This window comes from Heloderma suspectum, chromosome 14 (assembly GCF_057233095.1).
Source record: "Heloderma suspectum isolate Gila_16-S chromosome 14, 16-S_ref, whole genome shotgun sequence".
Lineage (NCBI taxonomy): Eukaryota > Metazoa > Chordata > Lepidosauria > Squamata > Helodermatidae > Heloderma > Heloderma suspectum.
In genome coordinates, this window is record NC_139471.1 from 11,038,107 (window position 1) to 11,064,305 (window position 26,199).

A 26,199-nucleotide genomic window follows, 5' to 3' on the forward strand; every position below is an offset into this window, starting at 1 on the left:
TTACTGTAAAGAAATATGGCTTTTCACAGTAAAAGGAATTCTGCACTAGGGATGGCTTCTGTGGGGAAATCCGGCCCTTTTGGGGCTCGCCAGATTTCCCCAGAGCCTTTGGCTCTGTTTGCATTTGCCAGCCAAGCCATGGGCTTTTTCCCTAAGATCTGAGAATTTTCTCAGGTTTTTTCTTAAATCCCCATATGCTTACGCTGCAGTCATAATAGGCTTAATTTGTGCATATTGTGCATGTAATTTGTGCAAATTAAGCAAATCATGGCTGAATTAAGCAAATCATGGCTGAACAAACTGGAGAGGGTTCAGAGGAGGGCAACAAAGATGATCAGGGGACTGGAAACAAAGCCCTATGAAGAGAGACTGAAAGAACTGGGCATGTTGAGCCTTGAGAAGAGAAGACTGAGGGGAGATACGATAGCACTCCTCAAGTACTTGAAAGGTGGTCACAGAGAGGAAGGCCAGGATCTCTTCTTGATCATCCCAGAGTGCAGGACACGGAATAATGGACTCAAGTTACAGGAAGCCAGATTCTGGCTGAACATCAGGAAAAACTTCCTGACTGCTAGAGCAATAAGACAATGGAACCAATTACCTGGGGAGGTGGTGGGCTCTCCCACACTGGAGGCCTTCAAGAGGAGGCTGGACAGCCATTTGTCAGGGATGCTCTGACTTGGATTCCTGCATTGAGCAGGGGGTTGGACTCGATGGCCTTGTAGGCCCCTTCCAACCCTACTATACTATTCTATGATTCTATGAATTGTGCATAAATTATGCATTTTGCACCTGCAGTTTACATAATAGTGGTTTAAGTAAAAAACAAAACCTGAACAGCCGCAAGCTGGTCGGACTCAATATAGATCATGTCGGGTCCGCTCGTGGGTAAGCCAGCCGGAGTCCAGTGGGCTGAGTTGCTGAAAGCTCAGTGAACTTCACCCTCCGGATGGATTCCTGACACCCCTATTCTGTACCCCTGTTTTACAACAGCCCTGCAAGTTAGTTCAGCACTGCTATGCCCATTTTACAGATTGGGAGGGTACTGGGGCTGGAATATCACACTTGTGAATCTATAGTATGGGTAACGTTAGAACCAGTTCAGTACAGCTTCCATATTACACAGTCAGTGGTATTAGCAAAGGAAAACAGCTAGTCCAAACAGTTATTTGAGATAGCACTGTTTCCCCTGTCCATTTAGAACCAAGCTGACAACAATAATTTGAATTAGCAGAGTATCCTGTTGGCAACGTCAATTGACAAAAATAACCTGAGGGTTTAAGCCCAAAGAGTTTGATAGCTGTAAAGACCACCAAATATCATTTGCACTATGGACTGTCTGAAGAAATCCTTCCCCCATTCATTTCAGGTAATCCTTTGTTTACAAAAATTAAGAGATGCTTGCCATCCACATAAAAAAAAAAATTCAGTTTGCCATCTTCCATCTCTTATTTAAAGGAGAGCTGACATTTTCCCCAATAACCAATATTAGTTTTTCTTAACCAAATAATAAATTCTGGAGCATTTAGGACTTTCTGGAGTTGTGTGATAGGCATCCATTCCTGTGACTTGGTCAAGTAGGCTCATCCTGGAGCCACATATGGGTCATATCCATTAGCGAGTCAGGGGATAGGCAAAAAAAAAAGTCAAGCACAGCTTTATTAGTCCAGCAAGAGAGCAGTTCAAAGCAGTTCATCACAGGCCCTCTGGCAACAGTCCTGGTTGTGAGGAGGGCCTTGCTTACAAGGAAGCCTTTACTTGTGAGGGGTTTTTCCTGCAAGTGGACACCACTTCACCTGGCCATGGTCTCAGACTGTCACTTCAGACACCAGTGTTCTCGAGGGCTGGGTGATGGTTCAGCACAGCATCCCCCCTCTGAAAGAGAAGCAGAGCATTCCATCTTGTGAAGGAAAAGTTCTGAAGCCCTCTTTCCCAAGGGCCCAGGACCGAACTGGTCAGCTCCAGGCTCCCCTTAAGTAGCTTGTTCCCCAGGGACATCCAACTCGGGAGGCTCCAGATCATCCTCTAAAGATTATTCCTCCAAGGAGGCATGGTATTGAGTCCTTTGGGCTTTGCACGCTGCACAACCTCCCCTTGGAGAGGCATGAACAGATTTGATCAGCTCTGGGAGGAGTAGTTCATCACAATGCCTGCCAAGTTACCTGCCCACCAACATCCCCTGCTGTTATCTCCAACCATAGATGGGAGATAACAGCAGGTGCCCTTCTAGGGGGTGGGGCTCAGGTAGCAAAATGTGCATTTCTGTGTGCATTTTTCAAAAGTGGGCACCTCCCCCATTGACTAAAGTGTGAAAATGCATATATATTTTTAAATGTACATTTCAAAGTGTGCATTTTTAAAAAATCATTTTTTGGAAAGCAGGCACAAAATTAGGAATGTGCAAACTTTTTTTGAAAATGCACTCCTTTTAGTGTGCACGTTTGGGTTGCAAAAAGGTCAAGTTTCGATGATTTGCAGACTGAAATGAATTTCTTGTACAACCCTAACTCAAAGGTCATGCTTTAAAAACGCAATGTTCAGCCCTTAATTTTCCAGTGAAGTTAAGCAAAGGCAGCTATTTTTAATGATCAACTTCAGGACTTCAAATCTTAACTTCAGGAATAAAAACAGGATAATCCAAATCTCTAAACTAACATTTCCTCTCTCCCTGTAAAACACAAATTTGACAGGTTTAATCCTAAAGTATGATCCACCAGTTCTCATCACACTTATATAAGTTATCAACACTTTAAGCAAACAAAACAAAATGCTAGAAACCACTCTACTGATAAAGGCTTTCTTTCGTCAGAAGGTATGATCCTGGGTCCTAGTATCATAGGAGGGTGGCATATGTTCTATATAACCACAGACAGCTGGTTGGCCACTGTGTGAACAGAATGCGGGACAACATGGACCCTTGGTCTGATCCAGCAGGGCTCTTGTTATGTTCTTATGGGAGAGAAAGAAAAATGTCTCCCTATCCACTTTCTCCACATAATTTTATGCACCTCTACCATCTCTCCCCTTAGTCGTCCTTTTTTTCCCTAATTGAAACAGTCCCAGATGTTGCAACCTTTCCTTGTCGGGAAGTTGCTCCAGCTGCCTGATCATTTTAGTTGCTCATTTCTAGGGGTGTATGGATTACTCACCCCATTCTGGTCTGGGGCATCCATGGTGGGGGGGAGGCGATCTGTCCCTCCCCCCGGAATCCTCCCGGCTGGCTCTGCTCCGCAGCAAGTCTGCGGAGCTGCTGCCCGCAGCCGGACCTCCATCTGCTACCAGGCTGTGGCCACCATTTGTGTCCCTGTGTTAGCCGTGATAGGCTCCGTATATATTTATGTAGCCTATCACGGCAGAAGGCAGGGATGCAAGTGGCATAGCGGCCACCATTTGCATCCCTGCTCTTTGCTGAGATAGGCTATGTAAATACTTACATAGCCTATCACGGCTAAAGTAGGGAGGGAAATGGTGGCCGCAGACAAGGGCAGCGGATGGCTGACAAAAGGTAGGGTCCGTCCCAGGGAAATTTCACAGGGTTGGGGGGGGGGATTGCTCCATTCCGCCACGGACTCTGGGGGGGCAGATTCTAAAGAATCCAGCCTCACTGGAGTCTGTGGCAGAGTTCTCTAACATCCCTACTCTTTTCTGCATCCTTTCCTTTCCAAGTCCAAAATAACCTTTTTGAGGTGCGGTGAGCAGAACTGTATGCAGTGTTCCAGGTGTGGTCGCACCCTAGATTTATACAGGGGCGGTAGGATTAATATCATAAAGGACCACAACCCCTGAGAACTGCAGTGCCACTCCCTGGGACAGGACAGGGCACAGAATTTGGGGCATAACCTGGGCATACAGGAAATGACTAGTTATGGTAACTCTCTTTACCAAAGGCATTTTAATAAAAGCACCAAGAAATCCATCTGAAGAAAGAGACTGTTTTCTGTGCATCTGCTTGACCTTGCTGTCGGCATCTGCTTCACCACTGGGTGTGCAAACATGCTTTTCTTCCACACTGCTGTTTTGGGTGAAGAGGTGAGTCTGGTGACAACAAAATGAAAAGATGGAGATGCAACTGGACTGTTCCTGCTTTCCTTGGGGAACCGGTGTCAGAACCATTGGCTACCTCCCCTAACTGGCTCCACACCATCATCCTTGTGGGAATAGCCGAGGAGAATACAACAGACAGGTAGGAAAGACCAGTGCCTAGAGAAATGGCCTTAAAAGCTTGTTCGTTTATTGCTGGTATTTGTACACTGCCCTTTAATAGAAATGCTCATCTGTAAAAGGACTGAATAATTATTTCTCTCTCTTTTGGCTGGCGATGTGCTTATGTGCTGTGGAGGCTGGTGGCTCTGACTTTGGTGGGACAGTGAATCTATTCTGGGGTTCAGTCAGAACCAGCTACCTAAGGTGTTGAACCATATCCCCAAAATACATTCAGCACCCTTTAGGGTTCTGGCTGGCTCTGACTGAAACGGACCTAGAACCCCACCGAAATTGGAGCCACCAGCCTCTGCTGCATATGTGCACATCCCTCGATAAATTCTAAGAGCATGGGAGTAAGAAGCTTCTCTTCTGCAGCAAGGCTCTAGTCCTCATTAATTTCATCAAAAAAGTTAGACTTCTTCTGTAGTTAGAAAGGGCTTGAGAAATGGGAATATTTGTGTATGTGTGTGTATGCGCACATGCAGGGAGCTAAAATGTCCTTGTATGTGTACACTGCCTCAAAGTGCCGACAACCCCCCAAATACTGTGGCCCTCGTGTTGATTACCAGGGATGGGCAGAAGCTAAATTAAGAGATGCCAGTAGCTTTCTATTTGATTTGCAGTAGATCAGCAAGGATTTCTCACTCCCAATCATTTTAATGGTAAGAACAACCACAAAATGACTCCCCCACCCGAAAAATAAATAAATAAGCAACTAAATGAATCATGCTGCAGAAAACAAGACAGCAGGAGGGAGAGAATAACCAGGTGTGGATTTGTCTGTGTGTGTCGGAGGACTGCAAGCTCCGTTCAGTTCCGAAACTGCAAAATAATTCCTGGGCTCAGAATTCTTGAAATCCAAGTGTGCCTCGAGTCGAGTCTGTCCACGTACACAAATCTCAAAACGTGAATTGCTTTGTTTAGTCCTGCTGCTTCTCAACCGGATCCACCCCTGTATTCAGGGTTTGGATGATTGGGGTTTGGGGTGGGGGCAGAGGGCGCTTAGCCCCTTTACTTTCTGTGATGGCCCCACTAACTCTTGCTTTTAGAAGGAGTCTAGTGGAGGGAGATTAGGAGGTGGAGTTTGTGGATTTCATTAAAGTGGCCTCATCATTGAATCCCCCCCCCTCCGCATTATAATTGCAGCACTGCATGTGACAGCAACACAGCTGACGTGTTTACAGCAGGGGAGGCTGATGGCACCATCGCCGATGGGGTGGCAAATCCGCTCCAGGTTTCAGTCAGAACCAGCCAGAATTCTAAAGGAGCTCTCCAAGGCACTGGACCCTATCCCCCAAATAGGTTCAGCACCTTGGATAGCTCCTTTAGCATTCTGATGAGTTCTGATTGAAATGCAGATGGATTCACAGCTCCCCAATGACATCAGATCCACCAGCCTCTGCTGGTTTTCGATGCAAGTGATGCCAAATTCATATATGAAGGGGGCGATTTAAAGGGGAGCAGTGGGTAGGAGTCAGGGAAGGGTACCGTCACCCACCTGTCCATCCCTCCCCAAAGTGCCGCCCCCAACAGTGGTTCACTCAGTGAGAGTTAGGAACATAAGAGGCTGCCCTGGATTGAGTCAGCAGATCACAGGTCCGTCTCGCCTGGTATTGTCGATACCAGGGGTCCCCAATCATTTTGGACCCGTTGGCACAATTGGGGACTTGAGACAGGGCTTTGGGCACCACCACAAAATGCTCCGATGGAGGATGTGGCTAGTCACATAATGGCTGCTGTGGGGGCCTGGCTAGTCAAGAGGTGTCGGGGGGGGGGGAGAGAGAGAAATAGCGAGGCAGGAGGCTGGGAGAGAGGGGGAAATGGAAGGAGTTGCTACTTCTTCCACCCACACAATCGATTCCCCTTTGTGCTCTCTCTATTTCTCTCCACTCCTAGCCTCTAGCCTCACTATTTCTCCCCCACAACCCCCTTCCTCACTCTTTCTCTCCCTTCCCCATACCTAGCCTTCTTTTTTCTCTCCCTTCCTAGCCCCTAGCCTTGCTCTTTCTCTCTCCCACTCACCCCTTTATCTTGCTGTTTCTGTCCACTCCAAGCCTCTAGCCTTGCTATTTCTCCCACCAACCTCCTTCCTCACTTTCTTTCCCTTCCCTGTCCCTAGCCTTCTTTTTCTCCCTTCCTAGCCCCTAGCCTTGCTCCATGGACTGCCACGCTTGCCTGATTCAGCACATGGCAAGTTGGGCAAGTCTGGTGGTCTTTGCTGGTCCACCAATCATTGATAGTCCACCAAGTGCAGAATTAAAGTAATAAATGGACCATTTACACCTGGAATAAGGAGTAAATGGCCACTTTATGGCTGCCATTTGTGTAAAAGGCCCTTCACGCAAAAGAACGAGCCAACATTTTTACGTAAAATGGTGGCTTGCTGAGGGAACGGGTGGTCCTGCGTCGCAAGCAAGGGTGGGTGGCCAGCTGGCCGGCAGAGGTCCAGTGAGTGATGCCCAAGGTGGACTTGGGTGATTCCATCCATCCCTAACTGGAGATGCAGGGAATTGAACCCAGGACTTCTTGCATGGAAGCCGTAGGCTCTTCCAAGGGGCTTAGACAAATTCCTGGAGGAGAAGGCTATCGATGGCTACTAGTCCTGATGGCTATGTGCTACCTCCAGGACCAGAGGCAGTGTGCCTATGAACACCAGTTGCTGGGGAACATGGGCGGGAGGGTGCTGTTGCACTCGTGTCCTGCTTGTGGGCTTCCCATGACAGCTGGTTGGCCACTGTGTGAACAGAATGCTGGACTAGATGGACCCTTGGTCTGATCCAGCAGGGCTCTTCTGATGTTCTTATCCCTTGCCCCTTCTTTCAAATCCTGCTTGCCTGCATACGATTCTTATTTCTCCCCATCCCCTGTTTTATCCAGATCTGGAGATGATGCATTTTATTACTTCCTCGTCTACTATTCTCTCATGGAGTTAGTCCCTGATTCTGCCTTGGCCCACTGAGATGCATCACGCTTTGCAGAATTCCCACCAACAGCTCCTAGGTCCAGTATTAGGTTCAGGTGACGTATTCCTTGTAACAAACCCATGCAGCGCAGAAGGAGGTTGAACAAAGCCAATTCCCAAGCGTTGGCCTTCCTCTTCATGCAAACTCCCCTGGGCTCCTGCTCAGATACTCTGGTGACCTAGCTTTTCCTCTTAGGAAACCGACTCCCAATTTACACATAATCCCCTCTGGTTTACTTGTTTTAGTGGCAACCTCACCGACGCTCCGCTTCCGCCATCTCCTGGAGGAATTTGTCACTGCATGCCGTTCGCACTGGAGCCTGTCCCGCTGGCAAACAGTCAGGGACTTCTGCGGATGGCTTCTTTTTGAGCCCTGGGAGCAATTTTTGCTTCCATAGCACTGAGCTTGAGTTTCAATTGGCCAAAAGTTCAGTCCCGTTTCTTGGCGGCGGGGGAGGGAGTGCATTGTAATGGCACTGCTCCCCCAGCCCTGTTGTGACAGGACATAATCCCGAGGCATCCTGGGGAAGAAAAAACATGGTCAGCCAGCAGCTAGTAGAACTTGGGATGAGCACTGGTGAGTTTGCGCTCAAAACTCACCCCCTAAAGCTCCCCTCACTTTTCCAATCTGTGAATGGGGCTGGAAAAGTTGGAGGGAGGGCATTTTCACAGTCCACGTTTTGAATCCTGGAAGGATCAGCCCAGGGCCAGCCCCACAGGTAGGCTTGGTTGGGCACCTACCCAGGGCCCACACCCCAGCAGGGGCCCACCGACAACAGCCCCCTGGAGTTGCTCCTCCTCTCCACCATTGCAACCTGCTTGTTCACCTGCCTCTCTCCCTGGCCCAGGGAATGGTGGTGCTGAGAAGGAGCAACAGGAGATGCTATGGCCTCCTTGTTCCCTGGCTCTCTGCCTGTCAAGCAAGTGAGAGATGAGAAGCAGGATGAGGAGAGAAAGCACCAGTGACAATGGCGGTGAGAAGGCTGACTTACTGAGGGACGGGACCCATTGAGGGTGTCTTGCCAAAGGGATCTGAAAAACACAGAGCTGGCCCTGGGTCAGCCACTGCTCCTCACGGTGACATGCTTGAGGCTATCTAATGGTGGAAGAATGGGCAATATGGTCCTTCCGGGTCACAACCTGGATCCACCCACCAAGCAACGGGATTGGTTTATTTTTACGTGGATGGCTGCAAATGCTTCCAGGTCAGGCCTGGGTCTTTTCCCTGGGAAGCATCCAGATTTTGGCTGTGTTTACAAGGCTCAGTGGGTATCTCTTCTTGTCCATAGAATGGCCATATAGAGGAATTGCATCACCAAAAGAGAGGACACCCTTTTGCATAATGGCTGCATAAGCAAATTCATATTTAGAGGTGCACATTTAGAAATATAATTTAAATAGAAACACAAGGCATCTCACCATGGTGAAGAAGACTAACCAGTTGACCTGTGTATCTGCTCAGTTTGTTCTCCAGGTGCTAACTGCGGATGGAGAACTTCAAAGCCCCTGTTCTCCCTTTCTTAATTCAGGCTTGGACTGGACAGTCCACCAAAGAGAGGACACCTTCAAATACAGGACTGTCCTCTACCATCTCTCCAAAACAGAGGAATGTCCTCTCCTCTGTAACATAGAGCACCTGGCCACCCTACTTGTCAGCCAGCTCGCTCCCCTACTTTTTATTTGGGATATGTGGATTTCTGTCCCTTTATTGCACCATGTGTTCACTTTGCTCTGCAAGCCACTCCTCAAGAATTCCAGTGTAACTGAGAGAGTTTGTAGAATTTCTTCCAGAAATGGAACATGCAATGCTCCAGCACATGGGTAAAACACCACACAAAAGGAATCATGATAAAAGTACAACTATTATTTTACAATTGCCAGTTGTGATGTAGAGTGATAGACTGGGAGTTGGGAGACGCGTGTTCTAGTTCCCACTTGGGCCATGAAGCTCACTGGGTGACTTTGGGCCAGTCACTGACTCTTAGCTGAACTTACCTCACAGGGTTGTTATGAGGATAAAATGGAGAGGAGAAGGATCATGTAATACACACACACACACACACACACACACACACACGCTGGAATCCCCGAATCTGGGGAGAATTTTGTATGGGGGAAAATGTACATGAACATTGGTTTCGAAGGGATGAGGAATGTCTTGTCCTCAGTGATGGCATGGGCGCTACCAGTCACTGAGTCACCTTACACACCAGCTCTCAATAGTTGTGGTGGTGCTAGAGAAAGGCAAGTTTACATTTTATGTGCAAGCCCAATAGCGGCACAGTTATGGGCTCCTGGAAGTGGTGTCATAACCTGGGAAGACATCTTTATTCCTGGCAACTAAACCACCACAAACCACCACAAGATGAAGCACCTTCATCTTGCAAACACTGAGCTGCCTGTGTGAGCCCTGAAGCTGCCCTCTTGTCCATCTCGGCTTCTCAAAGGCAATCTGTGTATATAGGAAGAGCTCATCCAAAGGAGACTGAGGAGTTGTCCCATTTTTCTAGCTGGCCACAGTTTCATCCTCCTGGCCAATTCCCAGCACAGGAAAGCCAGATGTACAGCCAGGGGGAGGGAAGTGTTTTGTCCCAGAGTTATACTCATAGAATCACAGAATAGTAGGGTTGGAAGGGGCCTACAAGACCCCTGAGTCCAACCCCTGCTTAGTGCAAGAATCCAAGGCAAAGCGTCTCTTCTTGAATGCCTCCAGTGTGGGAGAGCCCACCGCCTCCCTAGGGAATCGGTTCCATGTTACTCTTGAGTGTGTCCCAGGATTCTCTGTTGCTTTTGTGGCAGCAGACTGTCATATGTATTCTGGCCTGAGTTTCTGGGCAGATGCATGAAATAGTGATGGGGGGAGAAATTTGTTCAGTTTGCATTTTAACGCTTCAAAATTTGCCTTTCTCCAAATGTTGCCATGGAGTTCTTCACTTTAAAAATGCATAACAAAAATGTTTATATTAGGGGGAATAATGTTCAAATGTATACTATATTAGGAAAATGTCTTGCAGAAATGTGTATATTAGGCATAAATGTCTATAAAATGTATGTATTAGGAGAAATGTGCATAGAAGTGCTTATGAATTTTCATGCAAAAACCTACTACAAAAATTCTCAAAGTTCTTAATGAACCAAACTTAAGAATGTAGAAATTCCCAAAGCTTGAGATGAACCAGATTTAAGACTGGAAAAGTGAGAAATGGGGAGAAACTGAAATTGATAGATTTGTCCATCCGTGAAGTAGTCTAGGAAGTTGCAGATAACAGCTATATGAGGGGAGAGGGAGAGATCGAACAGTGGTGCAGATAGGTAATTTTAGACTCTGGCCTTACCTCTTTAGATGGTAATGTACATTATTTTACTCACTTCAAAATGTGGTATGCCAGCCCTGCTGTGTTTGGGGACCTTCCAGCTTATTCTACTGAGTGTGGCCATGGACTTGTGCCCCAAAGTCCTGCCCTAACAGCACTACTGACAGGCCAAGACAATGTAAAAGATACACAATATGCCTGTCATAATCCTGCAGAGATGAATTCGAGAACAAATCAGGGAACTAGCAGCGGTTCACTGTCATAGCAAGTAAGACAGTGTATGAACACCTCTAGCGGACAGTTACATTCTGTAGTGAGGAGGAAACCACTCCCAATCCCAGCTGAGGCCAAACTGTGCAGGATTAAATTTACTAATCCATTTTAAATTGGCAGCTTCGCTTTGGAGCCTCTTCTGAACCCTTTTCTTTTTAGTAGGATGGTTTTACAGTCAGATGTCTTAGGACAGCCTTCTCCAATCTGGTGCCCTCCAGATGTGTGGGACTACAACTCCTACCATGCAGACTGGGGCTGCTGAAGTTGAAATCCAAAACATCTGGAGGGCACCAGTTTGAGGAAGCAGACATCAGACTGAAATCCTTCCCACTGGCTTCTGAATGTTGACATTTTTATTGTCTGACCTTTATTTTGTATTTTCCCCCATTTATCCTCTTTTAGAGAAGCTGATGTTTTGGGCCTCGGTAAATAGCAGCAGGGCACTCTTGGCAGGTGCTGGCTAATACCATGTTATTCTTTTGTGGCTGGTAAATGCACACACACCCTGCCCTTCAATTACATATGCATTGCGGCTTACAATAAAATATTTAAAAACACAATAAAACTAGTGGGCTCAGCAACAAATGTTGCAGCATGAAGTGTTCCTGTGCAGTGTTCCAGTCACTCAGCCAGCCATGCCCACCTCTACAATATTCCAATCCATTCCACCTCCCACTGTCAATCAACATTCCATGCCCAGTGATCATTCTCCATCCTCACTAGGCTGTTTTGGGAACTCCTCCCCTTTCATTTTTTCCCCCTCTAAAGATTTGTTGCACTTCTGCAAACTTCAGGACTCTACCAAGCCTGACAGTACCTCCCTCTTGTACATGGATGGCGCCATTTGGCTACATAGGCATCAGCGCTCTCACCTGGACAACAGAAATAGAGGAGATGAATACACCAAAATCAGCTAAAGAATAAGGGAGCATGAATAGAATCATGGAATCATAGAGTAGTAGGGCTGGAAGGGGCCTACAAGGCCATCAAGTCCAACGCCCTGCTCAGTGCAGGAATCCAAGTCAGAGCATCCTTGACAGATGGCTGTCCAGCCTCGTCTTGAATGCCTCCAGTGTGGGAGAGCCCACCACCCTAGCATTGTCATATTGCTCTAATAGTCAGGAAGTTTCTCCTGATGTTCAGCTGGAATCTGGCTTCCTGTCACTTGAGCCCATTATTCCATGTCCTGCACTCTGGGATGATCAAGAATAAAACAGATCAAAGGTGGAGAGCCTGGAAAAATAACAAGGTCTTTGCCTGGCAGCAGAAAGATGTGAAAGGGAATGCCAGGTGAGCATCTCTGGAGAGAGATTTGAAAACTGGGGCGCCATCACTGAAAAGGCCCTCACCTTGGTAATCACCCGCTGCACTTCAGATGGTGGGGGACCCCAGCAGAGATGGACAAGAACTTTGTTTCTGTTTGCAATACAGTCACAACCTCGAACACGGACATGAGCAGGAGAACACATTCTCCGAAAATTTTGGCAAATTGTTGAGTGTGTGGTCATGTTCAGAAGATGCAAAACTTTTATCAGAGCAGTTTCCAGTTGTGCAATTTTAAAATCGCACAATTTAATGCATTAGTCTATGGGGGGGAAGTTGTACAACTTTGGAAAATGTGCACATTTTTGTGCACCATTTTCCCATCTGATTGTGTTCGATTGGTACCATTTTCCCATTGGTGGAAATCAAACAGACTCAGAAATGACTGCAGTGAATGAGATGAGAAGGACATCAGGCTGATGTTCAGAGAATATTGGTGAATGTGAACATCACTTGTTCCCCCATCCCAAGAACCCAGAGAAGAGCTTCTGAGGTTGGTCTCAAAGTAGAGGAAAGTAGACACCTGTGGAGAAAAACTATTCTTCAGGTATCCTGGCCTCATGACACAAAAGGTTTCAAAGGGCAAGATCAACACTCCTTTGAATTGGATCTGGAAACAGACTGGGAGCCATATGCTCAAAATGCCTGGTCCCACTTAGCAGTCTAGCCATATTCTGAACTAACTGCTGCTTCTAACTTGTCTTCATAGGCAGGCCGCTATGTAATGCAATTGCAGTAGTCTCACCTTTTGGATGATTTGGCAGGTAAATCAACCTTTGGCTGTGCAGCTGAGATTATTTTGTCTTACAATAGTATCACTCACATCATTGCGTGTGTTTGATTGGTTTTTCATTATAATTGTCCTACTTTCAGAAAATTTTGAGCAATTTAAAAAAAAAAAATGCCACCCATCCCAAAGAGGATAGTCTTCTGAGACAGAGGATATACTGCACACGCTCAGAAGCCCTCTGGCCTTACATGGTTTTTGTTTTGTTTTTTCAAAGCAGATGGGGAAAACACTCTGTCCATGGAAAGCAGGGGATTCAAACCTCTTTCAACCCAAGAGCCAAATTCCATTTGGGAAAAGCTCTTGGGGAGGGGGGCTGCATTCCAGTGGGGGAGGGGCTCAAAGGCAAAAGGGGTGAAGCCAAAAATACCAGCAAATTTTAGCTTACAGCTCTTACTGCCAGTATAGGCAGGTTCAAATGGCACCACCTTCTCATTGATTAACAGAGGATATGATACATCAGGAAATTCTCCCCTATGAGCTCTGTTGAAATGAACTGTCAGGTGGGTGACACCACGTGAGAGGGCCTTCTCGGCAGTGGCCCCGCGCCTTTGGAAAAAGTTGCCCCTGGAGGTCTGCCATACTCCATCATTGCAGGCTTTTAAGGCCTTGTTGTTGTTGTTCAGTCGTTCAGTCGTGTCCGACTCCTCGTGACCCCATGGGCCACAGCATGCCAGGCCCCCCTGTCCTGCGCTCTCTCCTGGAGCGTGCTCAAGTTCATATTCACTGCATCGGTGATGCTATCTGGCCATCTCATCCTCTGCCATCCCCTTCTCCTTTTGCCTTCAGTCTTCCCCAGCATCAGGGTCTTTTCCAGGGAGTTTTCTCTTCGCATTAGGTGGCCAAAATATTGGAGCTTCAGCTTCAGGATCTGTCCTTCCAATGAGCACTCAGGGTTGATTTCCTTTAGGATGGACTGATTTGACCTCCTTGCAGTCCAGGGGACTCGTAAGAGTCTTCTCCAGCACCACAGTTCGAAAGCATCGATTCTTCGGCGCTCAGCCTTCCTTATAGTCCAGCTCTCACAGCCATACATTACTACTGGGAAAACCATAGCTTTGATTGGACGGACCTTTGTCGGCAAGGTGATGTCTCTGCTTCTTACTATGCTGTCTAGGTTGGCCATAGCTTTCCTCCCAAGGAGCAAGCGTCTTTTAATTTCATGGCTACAGTCACCGTCTGCGGTGATTGGAGCCCAAGAAAGTAAAATCTGTCACTGCTTCCATTTCTTCCCCTTCTATATGCCAGGAAGTGATGGGGCCAGATACCATTATCTTAGTTTTTTTAATGTTGAGTTTCAAACCAGCTTTTGCACTCTCCTCTTTCACCCTCAACAAGAGGCTCTTTAGATCCTCTTCGCTTACTGCCATTAGGGTGGTATCGTCTGCTTATCTGAGGTTGTTGATAATTCTCCCGGCAATCTTAATTCCGACCTGTGATTCATCCAACCCGGCGTTTCTCATGATGTACTCTGCATATAAGTTAAATAAGCAGGGTGACAATATGCAGCCTTGTCGTACTCCTTTCCCAATTTTGAACTACTCGGTTGTTCCATGTCTGGTTCTGACTGTTGCTTCTTGACCCTCGTACAGGTTTCTCAGGAGACAGGTAAGGTGGTCTGGTACTCCCATCACTTTCAGAATTTGCCACAGTTTGTTGTGATCCACACAATCAAAGGCTTTAGCGTAGTCTAGGGATGGCGGAGAATTTCTCCCCGAAACTTCAGGGGGCCGAGCGCCAACGTGTTCGGCCCCCCGAACAGGTTTCGGGGAGAAATTCTTCGCACCCCCCCGCCCCCCGCAACCCCCCCGGGATGGGACTTACCTTTGGCGAATGTCCCTCCCGGCGGCGGGTCCGGCCGGCGGTTCGTCAGGTCTTCGTCCGGGGCGGGAGCGGCAGCCGGTCTTTTGACCAGCTGCCGCTGCTGCCATTCCAATAAAAGTTTTTGTTTTACTTTTAATTTCGCGGCCGGGCAAGGCGAGGCGCCTCCTCCCCGGCCTGAATTTCGGCCGGGCGAGGCGGGAAGCCTCCCCCCCCAGCCTGAATTTTGGCCGGGCGAGGCGGGTAGCCTCCCCCCCCCCGGCCTGAACTTCGCAGGGGGAGCAGCGAAGTGCCTCCCCCCCACCGCGAAAAGCTGCGAGACCAGGTAAGTGACTTTCGTGCACCCCTAGCGTAGTCAATGAAGCAGAAATAGACATTTTTCTGGAATTCTCTTGCTTTCTCCATGATCCAGCGAATGTTGGCGATTTGATCTCTAGTTCCTCTGCCTCTTCGAAACCCAGCTTATACTTCCGGTAGTTCTCGGTTCGCATACTGCTGAAGCCTAGCTTGTAGGATTTTGAGCATCACCTTGCTGGCATGTGAAATGAGCGCAATTGTGCGGTAGTTTGAACACTCTTTGGCATTGCCCTTCTTTGGAATTGGAATGTAAACTGACCTTTTCCAGTCTTGCAGCCATTGTTGAGTGTTCCAAATTTGTTGGCATATTGAATGCAGCACTTTAACATCTTTTAGGATTTTAAATAGCTCAGCTGGAATACTGTCATCTCCGCTAGCTTTGTTGTTACTAATGCTTCCTAAGGCCCACTTGACTTCACTCTCGAGGATGTCTGGCTCAAGTTCAGTGGCCGCACTATCATGGCTATCAGGGACATTCAGATCTTTCCTGTATAGTTCTTCTGTGTATTCTTGCCACCTCTTCTTAATCCCATCTGCTTCTCTTAGGTCCCTGCCTTCTTTGTCCTTTATCATGCCCGTCTTTGCACAAAACGTTCCCTTGAGATCTCCGATTTTCTTGAAAAGATCTCTAGTCTTTCCCATTCTGTTGTTTTCCTCGATTTCTTTGCATTGTTCATTTAAGAAGGCCTTCTTGTCTCTCCTTGCTATTCTCTGGAACTCTGCATTCAGTTGGATAGATCTTCCCCTTTCTCCCTTGCTTTTTGCTTCCCTTCTTTCCTCAGCTACTTGTAAAGCCTCATCAGACAGCCACTTGGCTTTCTTGCATTTCTTTTTCTTTGGGATGGATTGAGTTGCTGCCTCCTGAACAGTTACGGACCTCCGTCCATAGTTCCTCAGGCACTCTGTCTAACAGGTCTAATCCCTTAAATCTATTCCTCACCTCCACTGTATATTCATAAGGGGTATGACTTAGGTCATACCTGAATGGTTTAGTGGTTTTCCCTACGTTCTTCCATTTAAGCTGAAATTTTGCAACAAGAAGCTCATGATCTGAGCCACAGTCAGCTCCAGGTCTTGTTTTGACTGACCGTATAGAGCTTCTCCATCTTTGACTGCAAAGGACATAATCAATCTGATTTCGATATTGACCATCTGGTGATGTCCATGTGTAGAGTCGCCTCTTGTGCTGTTGGAAAAGAGTGTTTGCTATGATCAGCGTGTTCTCCTGGCAAAACTCTATTAGCTTTTGTCCTGCTTCATTTTGTGCACCAAGGCCATGCCTGCCTGTTATCCCAGTGATTTCTTGACTTCCTACTTTAGCATTCCAATCCCCTATGATGAAGAGGACATCTTTTTTTGGTGTTAGTTCTAGAAGGTGTTGTAGGTCTTCATAGAACAGATCAATCTCAGCTTCTTCGGCCTCAGTGGTTGGGGCATAGACTTGAATTACTGGGATGTTGAATGGTTTGCCTTGGATTCGTACTGAGATCATTCTATCGTTTTTAAGATTGTACCCCAGTACTGCTTTTCTCACCCTTTTGTTGACTATGAGTGCTACTCCATTTCTTCTAAGGGATTCTTGCCCACAGTAGTACATATGATGGTCACCTGAATTAAATTCGCCCATGCCTGTCTATTTTAGTTCGCTGATTCCCAAGATGTCGATGTTCAATCTTGCCATCTCATGTTTGACCTCCTCTAGCTTACCTTGATTCATTGATCTGACATTCCAGGTTCCTAAATAATATTGTTCTTTACAGCATCGGATTTTCTTTTCACTACCAGACACATCCACAGCTGAGTGTCCTTTCGGCTTTGGCCCAGCCGCTTCACTCTTTCTGGCGCTACTTGGAAATTCCCTCTGCACTTCCCCAGTCGTATATTGGACACCTTCCGACCTTAGGGTCTCATCTTCCGGCGTCATATCTTTTAGCCTTGTGATACGTTCCATGGGGTTTTCTTGGCAAGGATACTGGAGTGGGTTGCCATTTCCTTCTCCAGTGGACCACATTTTGTCAGAACTCTCTGCCATGACCTGTCCGTCTTGGGTGGCCCTGCACGGCATAGCTTATGGCTTCACTGAGTTACGCAAGCCCCTTCGCCACAACAAGGCAGTGTTCTGTGAAGGGGTTTAAGGCCTTAAAAACGTATTATTTTACTGTGGCCTTCTCTTGATATGATTAGGGATGCACGAAAGTCACTTACCTGTTCTCGCAGCTTGCTTGGCGGTGGGGGGGAGGCGCTTCGCTGCTCCCCCCGAAGTTCAGGCCGGGGGTGGGAGGCTTCCCGCCTCTCCCGGCCGAAATTTAGGCCGGGGAGAAGCGCCCCGTCTCCCCGGCCGCGAACTTCAAAAGAAAAAAAAACACGCCCCTGTGATAGGCTACGTTAATCGTTACGTAGCCTATCACGGCTAGATCTGCAAAGTCAGCCGTGATAGGCTACGTTAATCGTCACGTAGCCTATCACGGGTGGCTTTGAAAGAAAAAAAAAGCGCGTACAGCTAATGGCGGCCCCCATAGGGAGCCACCATTCGCATTCCTTATTTGGTCCCTGTAGTCTACGTAAAGATTTACGTAGACTACGGCGAAAATAAGGGCAACGCAAATAGCGTTGCCCTTATTTTCGCCGTAGTCTACGTAAATCTTTACGTAGACTACAGGGACCAAATAAGGAACGCGAATGGCGGCTCCCTATGGGGGCCGCCATTTGCGTACGCGCTTTTTTTTTTTTCAAAGTCACCCGTGATAGGCTACGTGACGATTAACGTAGCCTATCACGGCTGACTTTGCAAATCTAGCCGTGCTAGGCTACGTTAATCGTTACGTAGCCTATCACAGGGGCATTTTTTTTTTCTTTTCTTGTAATGGCAGCGGCGGCAGCCGGTCGAAAGACCAGCTGCCGCCCCCGCCCCTGACGAAGACCTGCCGAACCGCCGCCGGGAGGGACATTCGTGAAAGGTAAGTCCCATCCTGGGGGGGGGCGGGGGGCGGAGAATTTCTCCCCGAACAACCTTCGGAGGACCGAATGCGTTGTCACTCGGCCCCCCGAAGTTTCAGGGAGAAATTCTCCCCCATCCCTCGATATGATTGCTATGGCTCCTGTGACTGCTGTTATCGTGACTGCTGGTTTTATTGTTGGCTTTTATTGTTTTTATGTTTGTATCGCTTTTAATATTGTAACTATTTTAATGTATTTTATTGCTGTAAGCCGCCTTCGGGGGGGGGGGGGGGCTTCTGTCCTGAAAGGTGGCCAAAAATGTTTAAAAAAATAAATAGCGACCAAGCATCTGAATTCAGTTTTGGAGAAATTTAGGGCCACATTCCAGTAGTGGGAAAGGCCAAAGGAAAAACAGATGGGGTGAAAATTCCAAAACTAGCAGCATATTTTAGTTTAAAGTTGTAACTAGTGCTGTGCTGAAGATTTCTCCCTATTTTTTTTCTGACCATTCTCATTCAATTTGATAGAAAAGGAATTGCTTTCGAAAAGCAATTCAAAGGAGAAGAAATTTCGGAGAAATGCTCATGGGCTGGGTTCGGGGTTCTTGTGCTGACCGTACTTAGGAGGTGGCCGAGGAGCGTGCACAAGCATCCTGCCTTTCATTGCAGAATCATCTCTGTGGCGGCCTGTAGCCTCCTCAGCTTCCCACAGTTCAATTCAAGCCCAGGGGAAGACCTAATAAAATAATTCCTGCCGTAGGGCTTTTGCAGATCAGGACGCGTAGGCAGCCTGGGAGGCTGCAGAGCAATTGGGAGATGTGTAACAGAAAGAAAGCACATACACACAGCACATCATGGTGATTCAGGAAGCTCAGAAACCACCACCAAAATAAATAAGAAAATGCCCTGAGAATGATGCAGAAAAGGGGAAGCCTCAACACTTAATAGTGACAGCAGAAAAAACCAGATGCCCTTAGGAAAAAAGAAAGAAGCTGTGCCAGAACCCCTGCCCATAGTGAGCACTACCTGTGAGAAACTGTTGGAGAATTTCTCCTCCCCTTGGAGAAATTTGGTGAAATCCCCCCCCCCATATCTCTGCCCTCAAATTCTCTGGAGAATTTTGAGAGGCCATTTGCGCACAGCACTAGTTGTAACTGCCAGTAACTATGCCTTAGCAGAGACATTTCAATCTTTTAGAATGGGGGGAAAGCTGCACAAAAAAATAGGAAAACCACCAAACGATCAGTGGTATAGGGAAAGGGGTGGAGCCAAGGGAAGGGGTGTGGCCATTGGGAGAACGCTGCAAGGCTCAGAGGATTGGATTTGATCCACCCACCCACCCAGTCCTGAGGTTCTTCACCTCTGATGCAAAACAAGCACTATCTGTTTTCATCGGCTGGAAGAAACAGCCTTCCTCCCTTAAAAAAAAAATCTTAAAAATGTCAATGCATGTTATAAGATAATAGCAATACAACATGAAGAAGAAATGAGTAAACTCATGCACAAACATTGACACAGGTTTTGGCAAAAACATCTCGTGAGGATTGTATTGTATATTTGTAACTGTTTCTGGGGCATTTCAGTCTTTCAGCTGTTTGGAATGAATCTGCCCAGGGAATGCTGGTTACTGAGTGGATTGGAAATGCAATTAATAAGTAAGTAAAATAAAATAATGACATTTTCAATAAGGCTTAACAGATCCTGGTCGTAAGATGTACTGACTCAGATCAGATCATGGTTGTGTTATCCTGAAAGTATCCTTCCGCTGATAGATATCCTGCAACTTCTGGACTGTTAATGCAAGCTTGTTGTCCCATTCATTTCCTGCCCGATTTGGAAGATAAAGCTCCTTCTCCCCCCCGCTGCACCCATCCCGAGCCAAAGTCCATGCAGCCTTCTGAAATGGGTTATGGGAAAGGACTGCATTCAAAGCCTCACATGCATCTAAAGAGAGCCATTTCCATCTCTGTCCACAAGATGGAACCGGGAGAGAAAAGTTCTGATGCTGATGAAAAGTTCCCCATCAGAGGAGGAGGAGGGACCCATGAGTGTCTCTAGAGGCTGGGATTGTGTGAAGCCATTTCAACAGATCCTCTGAGACCTGTGAGCATGGCTGAGCTCCTCCGGCTCCTGGCTTTGGTCTTTCTGGACTTGCGCCTCTCCACAGGGGCCATGGATTCCTGCTACGACACAGAAGGGCACGCTCAGCGCTGCATGCCCATCTTTGAGAACGCAGCGTTCGGGAGGCGAGCACAAGTGTCGAACACGTGTGGCTCTCCGCCAGAGGATTTCTGTCTCCAGATGGGCACCAGGGACTCCAGCACTCTGTGCCACCGCTGTGACGCCACCGACAGCTTGCTCCACCACAACGCCTCCTACCTGACGGACTTCCACAGCCAGGAAGAGCCCACCTGGTGGCAAAGCCAGTCTATGGCCTTCGGAGTGCAGTACCCCAATTCCGTCAATATCACGCTCCACCTGGGTAAGTGTGATCATCCGGCTTTCACCTGGGTTTCACTCCCTCTGAGTTGGGGTTGAAGACCTCTCATCTTTGGTCAGAATGGACAAATCTGTCTGTTTCGCTTTGTGTAACTTTAGTGTGTTTTGAAGCACACGTTTGTTTCACCCCCATTTCTGCATCAGTTGGTAAATGTTTTGTTTTTTAAGTCTGCGTGAAACTCCATAGGCATTTTTTGTGCTCGCTTTCATGTGCATGAGAATTCATGCACATTTTTTGGACACAATTCCCCTAAATAACATGTCTTTTTTTGCAAGCACATTTCCCCATTAGATAGCTCCCTTTTTGTGTCCTATTTTCCCCTAACATATGCATTTTTATACACAGTTTCCCATAATGTACACATTTGCGGTGCATTTTTGATCTGAGGACTGCATCACAAAATTCGGATGAGAGTGAAAACCAAAGGATAATTGCATCCCGGTCTGTGTATATCAGTTCAGGAAGTGCAAATTAGTTCATATTAAAATGCAAACCACATGAATTTTGCCCCCATCCCTACATCTCAGAGTGCTTTCATTTTGTTTTGTCTCTTGGTAGGAAGTCCCACGGGCTGGTTGAATGGTCAGATTTCTTCTGTGAAGAGAGTACTAAAGGCTTATGCTGCCTTTTGTAATAGCGATGTATAGACATATGAACAGGTTGAGAAGATGGGATGCAAGCAGGCAGACATTACCTGGCTAGAGATACCTTGGCCACAATTACCCATGCTTTGGTAACAGGGCCAGCCCAGCTTCAGAGGTTGGCATGACTGGGCATTTGCCAGGGCCCAAGGATCAGGAGAGGCCCACCATCACAGAGCAACCATGTCCACTTTGCACAGAATATCGAAGGAGATAAGTTGCAGCCTCAGAGAGTCCTCGGTTTGCATGTCCTGCCTCTTCCACGTTCCTCTTCTCTCTGCTGTGTCCAAGAAGCCACTTACTCCTGGGCTCAGCCTTGTCTGGTAACCTCCTGTGGAATCTATTGCAACGCGTTGTACGTGGGGCTACCTTTAAACATGGTTGGGAAAGTGCAGTTGGTCCAGAATAGGACTGGGCATTTTGACGCTATTACGCCAGTGTTTTGTCAACTGTGCTAGTTCCCAGTCCATTTCCAGGCCTAGTTTAAAGTGCTGGTTTCAATTTTAAAAACCTGAACAGCTTGGGACCAGATTACCTGAAAAAATGGTCAGGGTGTCAGGCTAGGACTGTAGAGATTCAAATGCCTGTTCAGCTATAAGCTGACTAAATGACCTAGGTCCAGTTACCATCTCTCAGGCTAGCCCACCTCACAGGGATGCTATTCGGAAAAATTGTGGGAAGTATAAAATAGACTGCCTTGATTCCCTTGGAGGAAATGCAGGATATGAATGTAATAAATTCACACTCCTATAACTATCTACCAAGATCATCTTCAGAGGGCCTGTTCCAGGTACCCCCGCCTAATGAAGTGAGGTGCAAAACCTCTCTAAGGGAGGTCCTTTTCGGTATTGGCACTCCAATTATGGTACAGCCATCCCAGAGAAATTCACCTAGAGCCTTCTTTATGGTCTTTCCAATGCAAGATGAAGAACGTTTTATTCACGTAGGCATTTTAATTAACGCATGCTTCATAATCTGGGCAATTCACTTTATAATCCGTGTTTTAAATGTGTTTTAGTTTTAATAGGGTTTTTTATATTGTACTTCAATATTGTATTTGTTTTTTTGCAGTCCACCTATAAAACTTGTGTTATGGAGAAACTTTTTAAATATAGTTAATAAATACATGGGAGTTGTAGGAACTTTTCCTGTCTAAACATTCATGGGATTGTGCCCTAAATGAATAAATCAACTAGCCCCCAACCTGGAGCCTTCCAGATGCTTTGGACTACAACTCCCATAATCCCAGACCATTGACCATGATGGATGGGGCTGATGGGAAATGTAGCCCCAAACATCTGGAGGACAGCAGGTAACGTTCCCATCCTAAACCACAGTAAAACTCCCCAGTGTCAAAGTCACTGATTCTGCCAGCTGTAAGACTTTTAGCAAGATCCAAATGCAGCCTTCCTAATTTGTCTCTCTTCTTTCCTCTCCCTGTCAAGCTGCAAAGATTAGGCATTCAACAGCTCATGCAGGCAGCTCATGTGTGAATGCATTCCAGGGGCTTGGAACAGCTACTCAATGGGAGGCCCAACTGATGGGACAAAATGACCTCAATAGAGAGCCGTGGATGTTTCTGTGGAATTGGTGGAAGAGGGGTATTTTGGGGAAGGACTGGGGAGTTTATGAGTTAGGCGATCATCCTCTACACACTTACCTGGGAGTAACTCCATGGGACGTACTTCCCAGTAGATGTGTGTAGGATAGCATTGTTATTGTGTCTATTCAGAACCTCACACCTGGAGGTCCAATCCGGCCATCTGGTGTTCCCAGTGGAGGCTGGTGGCTCTGATGTTAGTGGGGCTGTGAATCCATTCTGGGCTTCAACCAGAATGCCAAAGGAGCTATCCCAGGTGCTGAACCTATTTGGGGGGTTGCTCCTTTAGAGTTCTGGCTGGTTCTGACTGAAATCCGGAATGGATTCACAGCCTCACGAGCCACTGGGTGTTTCTCAAATGGCCATGCCCTTTTCCTCAGGCCCCACCCCTTTCCCTCTAACTTCCAATCATTTAGTGGTTCCCCAACTGTCATGCAGCTTGCCTCTCATTCTTAAAATGAAACTAAGCTTAGTTACTGGCGGTAAGAACTTTAAGCGAGGACATGCTGGTGTTTTTGGCCCCTCCCCTTTTGCCTTTGGCCACACCCACCAATGGAACATGGCCCCATTTTCTCAAAAATGGAATTCCACTCTTGGGCTAAAAAAAGGTTCAACACCCCTGTTCTATTTCCTAATAATTGGGCAGTCTATCAAAACAAGTGGTCAGGTTAGCTTGAATACCTCGTAATAATATGCACTATTTCTATAGTGCTCAAAATACACCATATGCATTTTCGCAATAGCATTTGACAGGCTGTTTCATGTTTGGTGCCTTCAAAACTGAATGGAATTGGGAGATACCAGCAAGCCTAACGCTGAAATTCCACACCCACTTACCTGGGAGTGAACCCCATTGAGACCAATGGAACCTACATTTCAGTAGACATGTATATAATTGTGCTATAAAGCACCCAGATTTCATGATAAGGAGTTTCGCATATGCTAGATAAAATGTAAAATCCAACATAAGCCCTTGTTAGAGTAGACCCATTGAAATGAAAGGGGCTTATGTTAATGATTAATTTTATTTATTTATTGGATTGGATTTGTACCCCACCTTTCTACCAAAAATGGTGCTCACAGTGGCTTACGATCACTAATAAAACTCGATAAAAACAATAAGCAAATACATTAAAATACAATTTTAAAGTCCCATTCAAGTCCCATTCATTTCCTTTATTTATTTATTTATTTATTTATTTATTTACAATATTTATATACCACTCCACATCAAAAGATTTCAGAGTGTTGAACAGCAAAGATAAAAGAATAAAACACCATGTTAAAACAATTTTTTAAAAGACAAGTTCGAGTGGATCTACTGTAAGTAGACTTACATTGGATTTTACCCCAAATCTATCATTCACATGTTAGCTTTTATCTATGATTAAAAAAAAAAGTGGAAATATTACATTTAACATTTGGAATAGCACGGTTGGATATTGGCGAATATTCTTTTTGGCTGTCTTCAGGCCTTTGGCGTGTACACCTAGTATATAGGTCACACTGAATTATTTGCAGCCATAATCAGCCAGTATGTATTGCTGATGAATTAGCCAGAAATATAAGCTCTTCTGAGAATAATCTAAGGACCCCAATGTCAAGAGTGGAGATTACTGCAAAGTTGCTGTTGTTGTTGTTCAGTCGTGTCCAACTCTGCATGACCCCATGGACCATAGCAGGCCAGGCCTTCCTGTCCTCCGCTCTCTCCCAGAGTGCAAAGTAGCGCCCCATAAATTAATCTGCCACTGGGCAAAAAAAAAAAATGACCTACAAAAAAGTCCTTACTGCTGAGAACTCCCAATCTTTCTCAGTATTGACCAAGTCCCTTCCCATTACTTCTGGTGGCTAAAATGCAACGCATCATGTGCTTCCTTTCCAGAGCCGCCTTACGTTGCATTTGTTTTTCTTGCTCCATAAAAGATCTTCGCGCTCGGCCAGCTCTGAACGATTGCATTATCTTTTATATCCTGCTGCCCTCCTGAGTCTTGGCTCTGTGGGATTACAGAATAACCACCGACAGGCGCTAAACAAATAACCCGCCACCATCGTGTTTAGCTTGCCCTGCACTTCTGAGAGTAAGAATCCTCTGTGTGTCTCTGTTTAGCGTGGGTCACATTTCTCCTGCGGCCTGCATTGTTGCCCTTCCCAGTGGATCCAACTGGCAAAACTGGGAGGGTAGGGGGCAGGAGGTTCAAACAATGGCCACTGGATCCCAAGGGAGATAAGGGCCCTTCGGCCCAAGAGAGGTTGGAACAGCCTGTCTCTTAGAGAGGTTGCTCTTTTCCCAGCCCCCTGTGAATCTGCAGACATCTGTTCCAAATTGAAGGAAGTCTGGATGGGGCTTCCTGCTTTGGATGAAAGGCAACAAGGGCGGGGGGGAGTGGAGCTCCAGCCTGCCTCATTCCAGACTCCAACACCTCAGTTAAACCAGACTACTTTTTTCCGTTGGCATTGTCCCATGCCTCAAGCGAAGGCTGCAACTCTGAGGAAGAACCTCTCTGGCTACCTTTAGCCATGACGCTGAGGGACAGCTATGGTTTGTGGTTTTTTGTAAGTCCTGTGAACAAGTTGGCCTACTGGAGTGAAACCTAGTTGTCATTTGTTTCTGGAAAAAAAATATTCCAGAGCATGTTATCTACACCACACACCAATTCTGGGTTTAGACCAGTTTCACGAGACTCATAAATAAGTCCATAAAAGCTAGACATTTTTTATTGGGCTATGTACTCTCTTCAACCTAACTTAGTCATTTGCACAAGGACAACAAACATGGGACATGCTTTTATCCACTCTTCTTGTTAAGGGAAAACTTACTAGTCACAGGTGACTAGGAAACTGGCTATTTGCCAACAGGCTATTGAATTCTCATGGTTTTCATCAACCCCACAAAGAGTGCTGAGAACTGTAATTTTGTGTGGATGCTGAGAATTGTCTAGATTTCTAGCACTCCTTCCTGACAGAACTGCTCTCTTGGTTTGGGAGAGGAAATGAGTGTTAAAGCAATTGAAGTCTGTGAGTAGCTTAGTTAAGAAAGTCCAGAATCCTAAACTGTTGTTTCATTCTAGGGCTCTTTGGCCCAGTCCGCTATCTGACCTGGAACCAAAACTCCTTTTTCATGGCGTGGTTCCTGTCTCTCCAGTACTACCAACTCTGTCTCAAAGTTCCTGCCATCTGCTAGTGGGGTCTGACACCACATCCAATCCATATCTAGGACAATGGAGGCCATGGGATCAATTGGGCACTTGCACATCCCACAGGCTCTGCCATAGGGTGGCCAAATAAGAGGAAATGCATCACACACCCCAAAAGAGGGTGCCAATTTGCATAATATTTGCATATGCAGAGAGAGAGAGAGGATTGGAGACAGGAGATAGAAGGATGGATGATGGATGGATGAGATGGATAGATGGATGATGGATGGATGAGATGGATAGATGGATGTGTAAATTTAGAAATAATGAATATATTTTCAATAGAAA

The 26,199-nt window shown here is 46.5% G+C and overlaps 1 protein-coding gene across 1 annotated transcript in view; it reads left to right on the forward strand.

Moving 5' to 3' along the window:
- Positions 1–20,061: 20,061 nt before the first annotated feature.
- LAMC3 (laminin subunit gamma 3) overlaps positions 20,062–26,199 on the forward strand; it is an 86,991-nt gene continuing 80,853 nt past the window's right edge. The window contains exon 1 of the mRNA XM_084821050.1: positions 20,062–20,458. Within this exon, the coding sequence (XP_084677176.1) occupies positions 20,086–20,458 (373 nt within the window). The 5' untranslated portion in view covers positions 20,062–20,085. The remainder of the gene's footprint in view (positions 20,459–26,199) is intronic.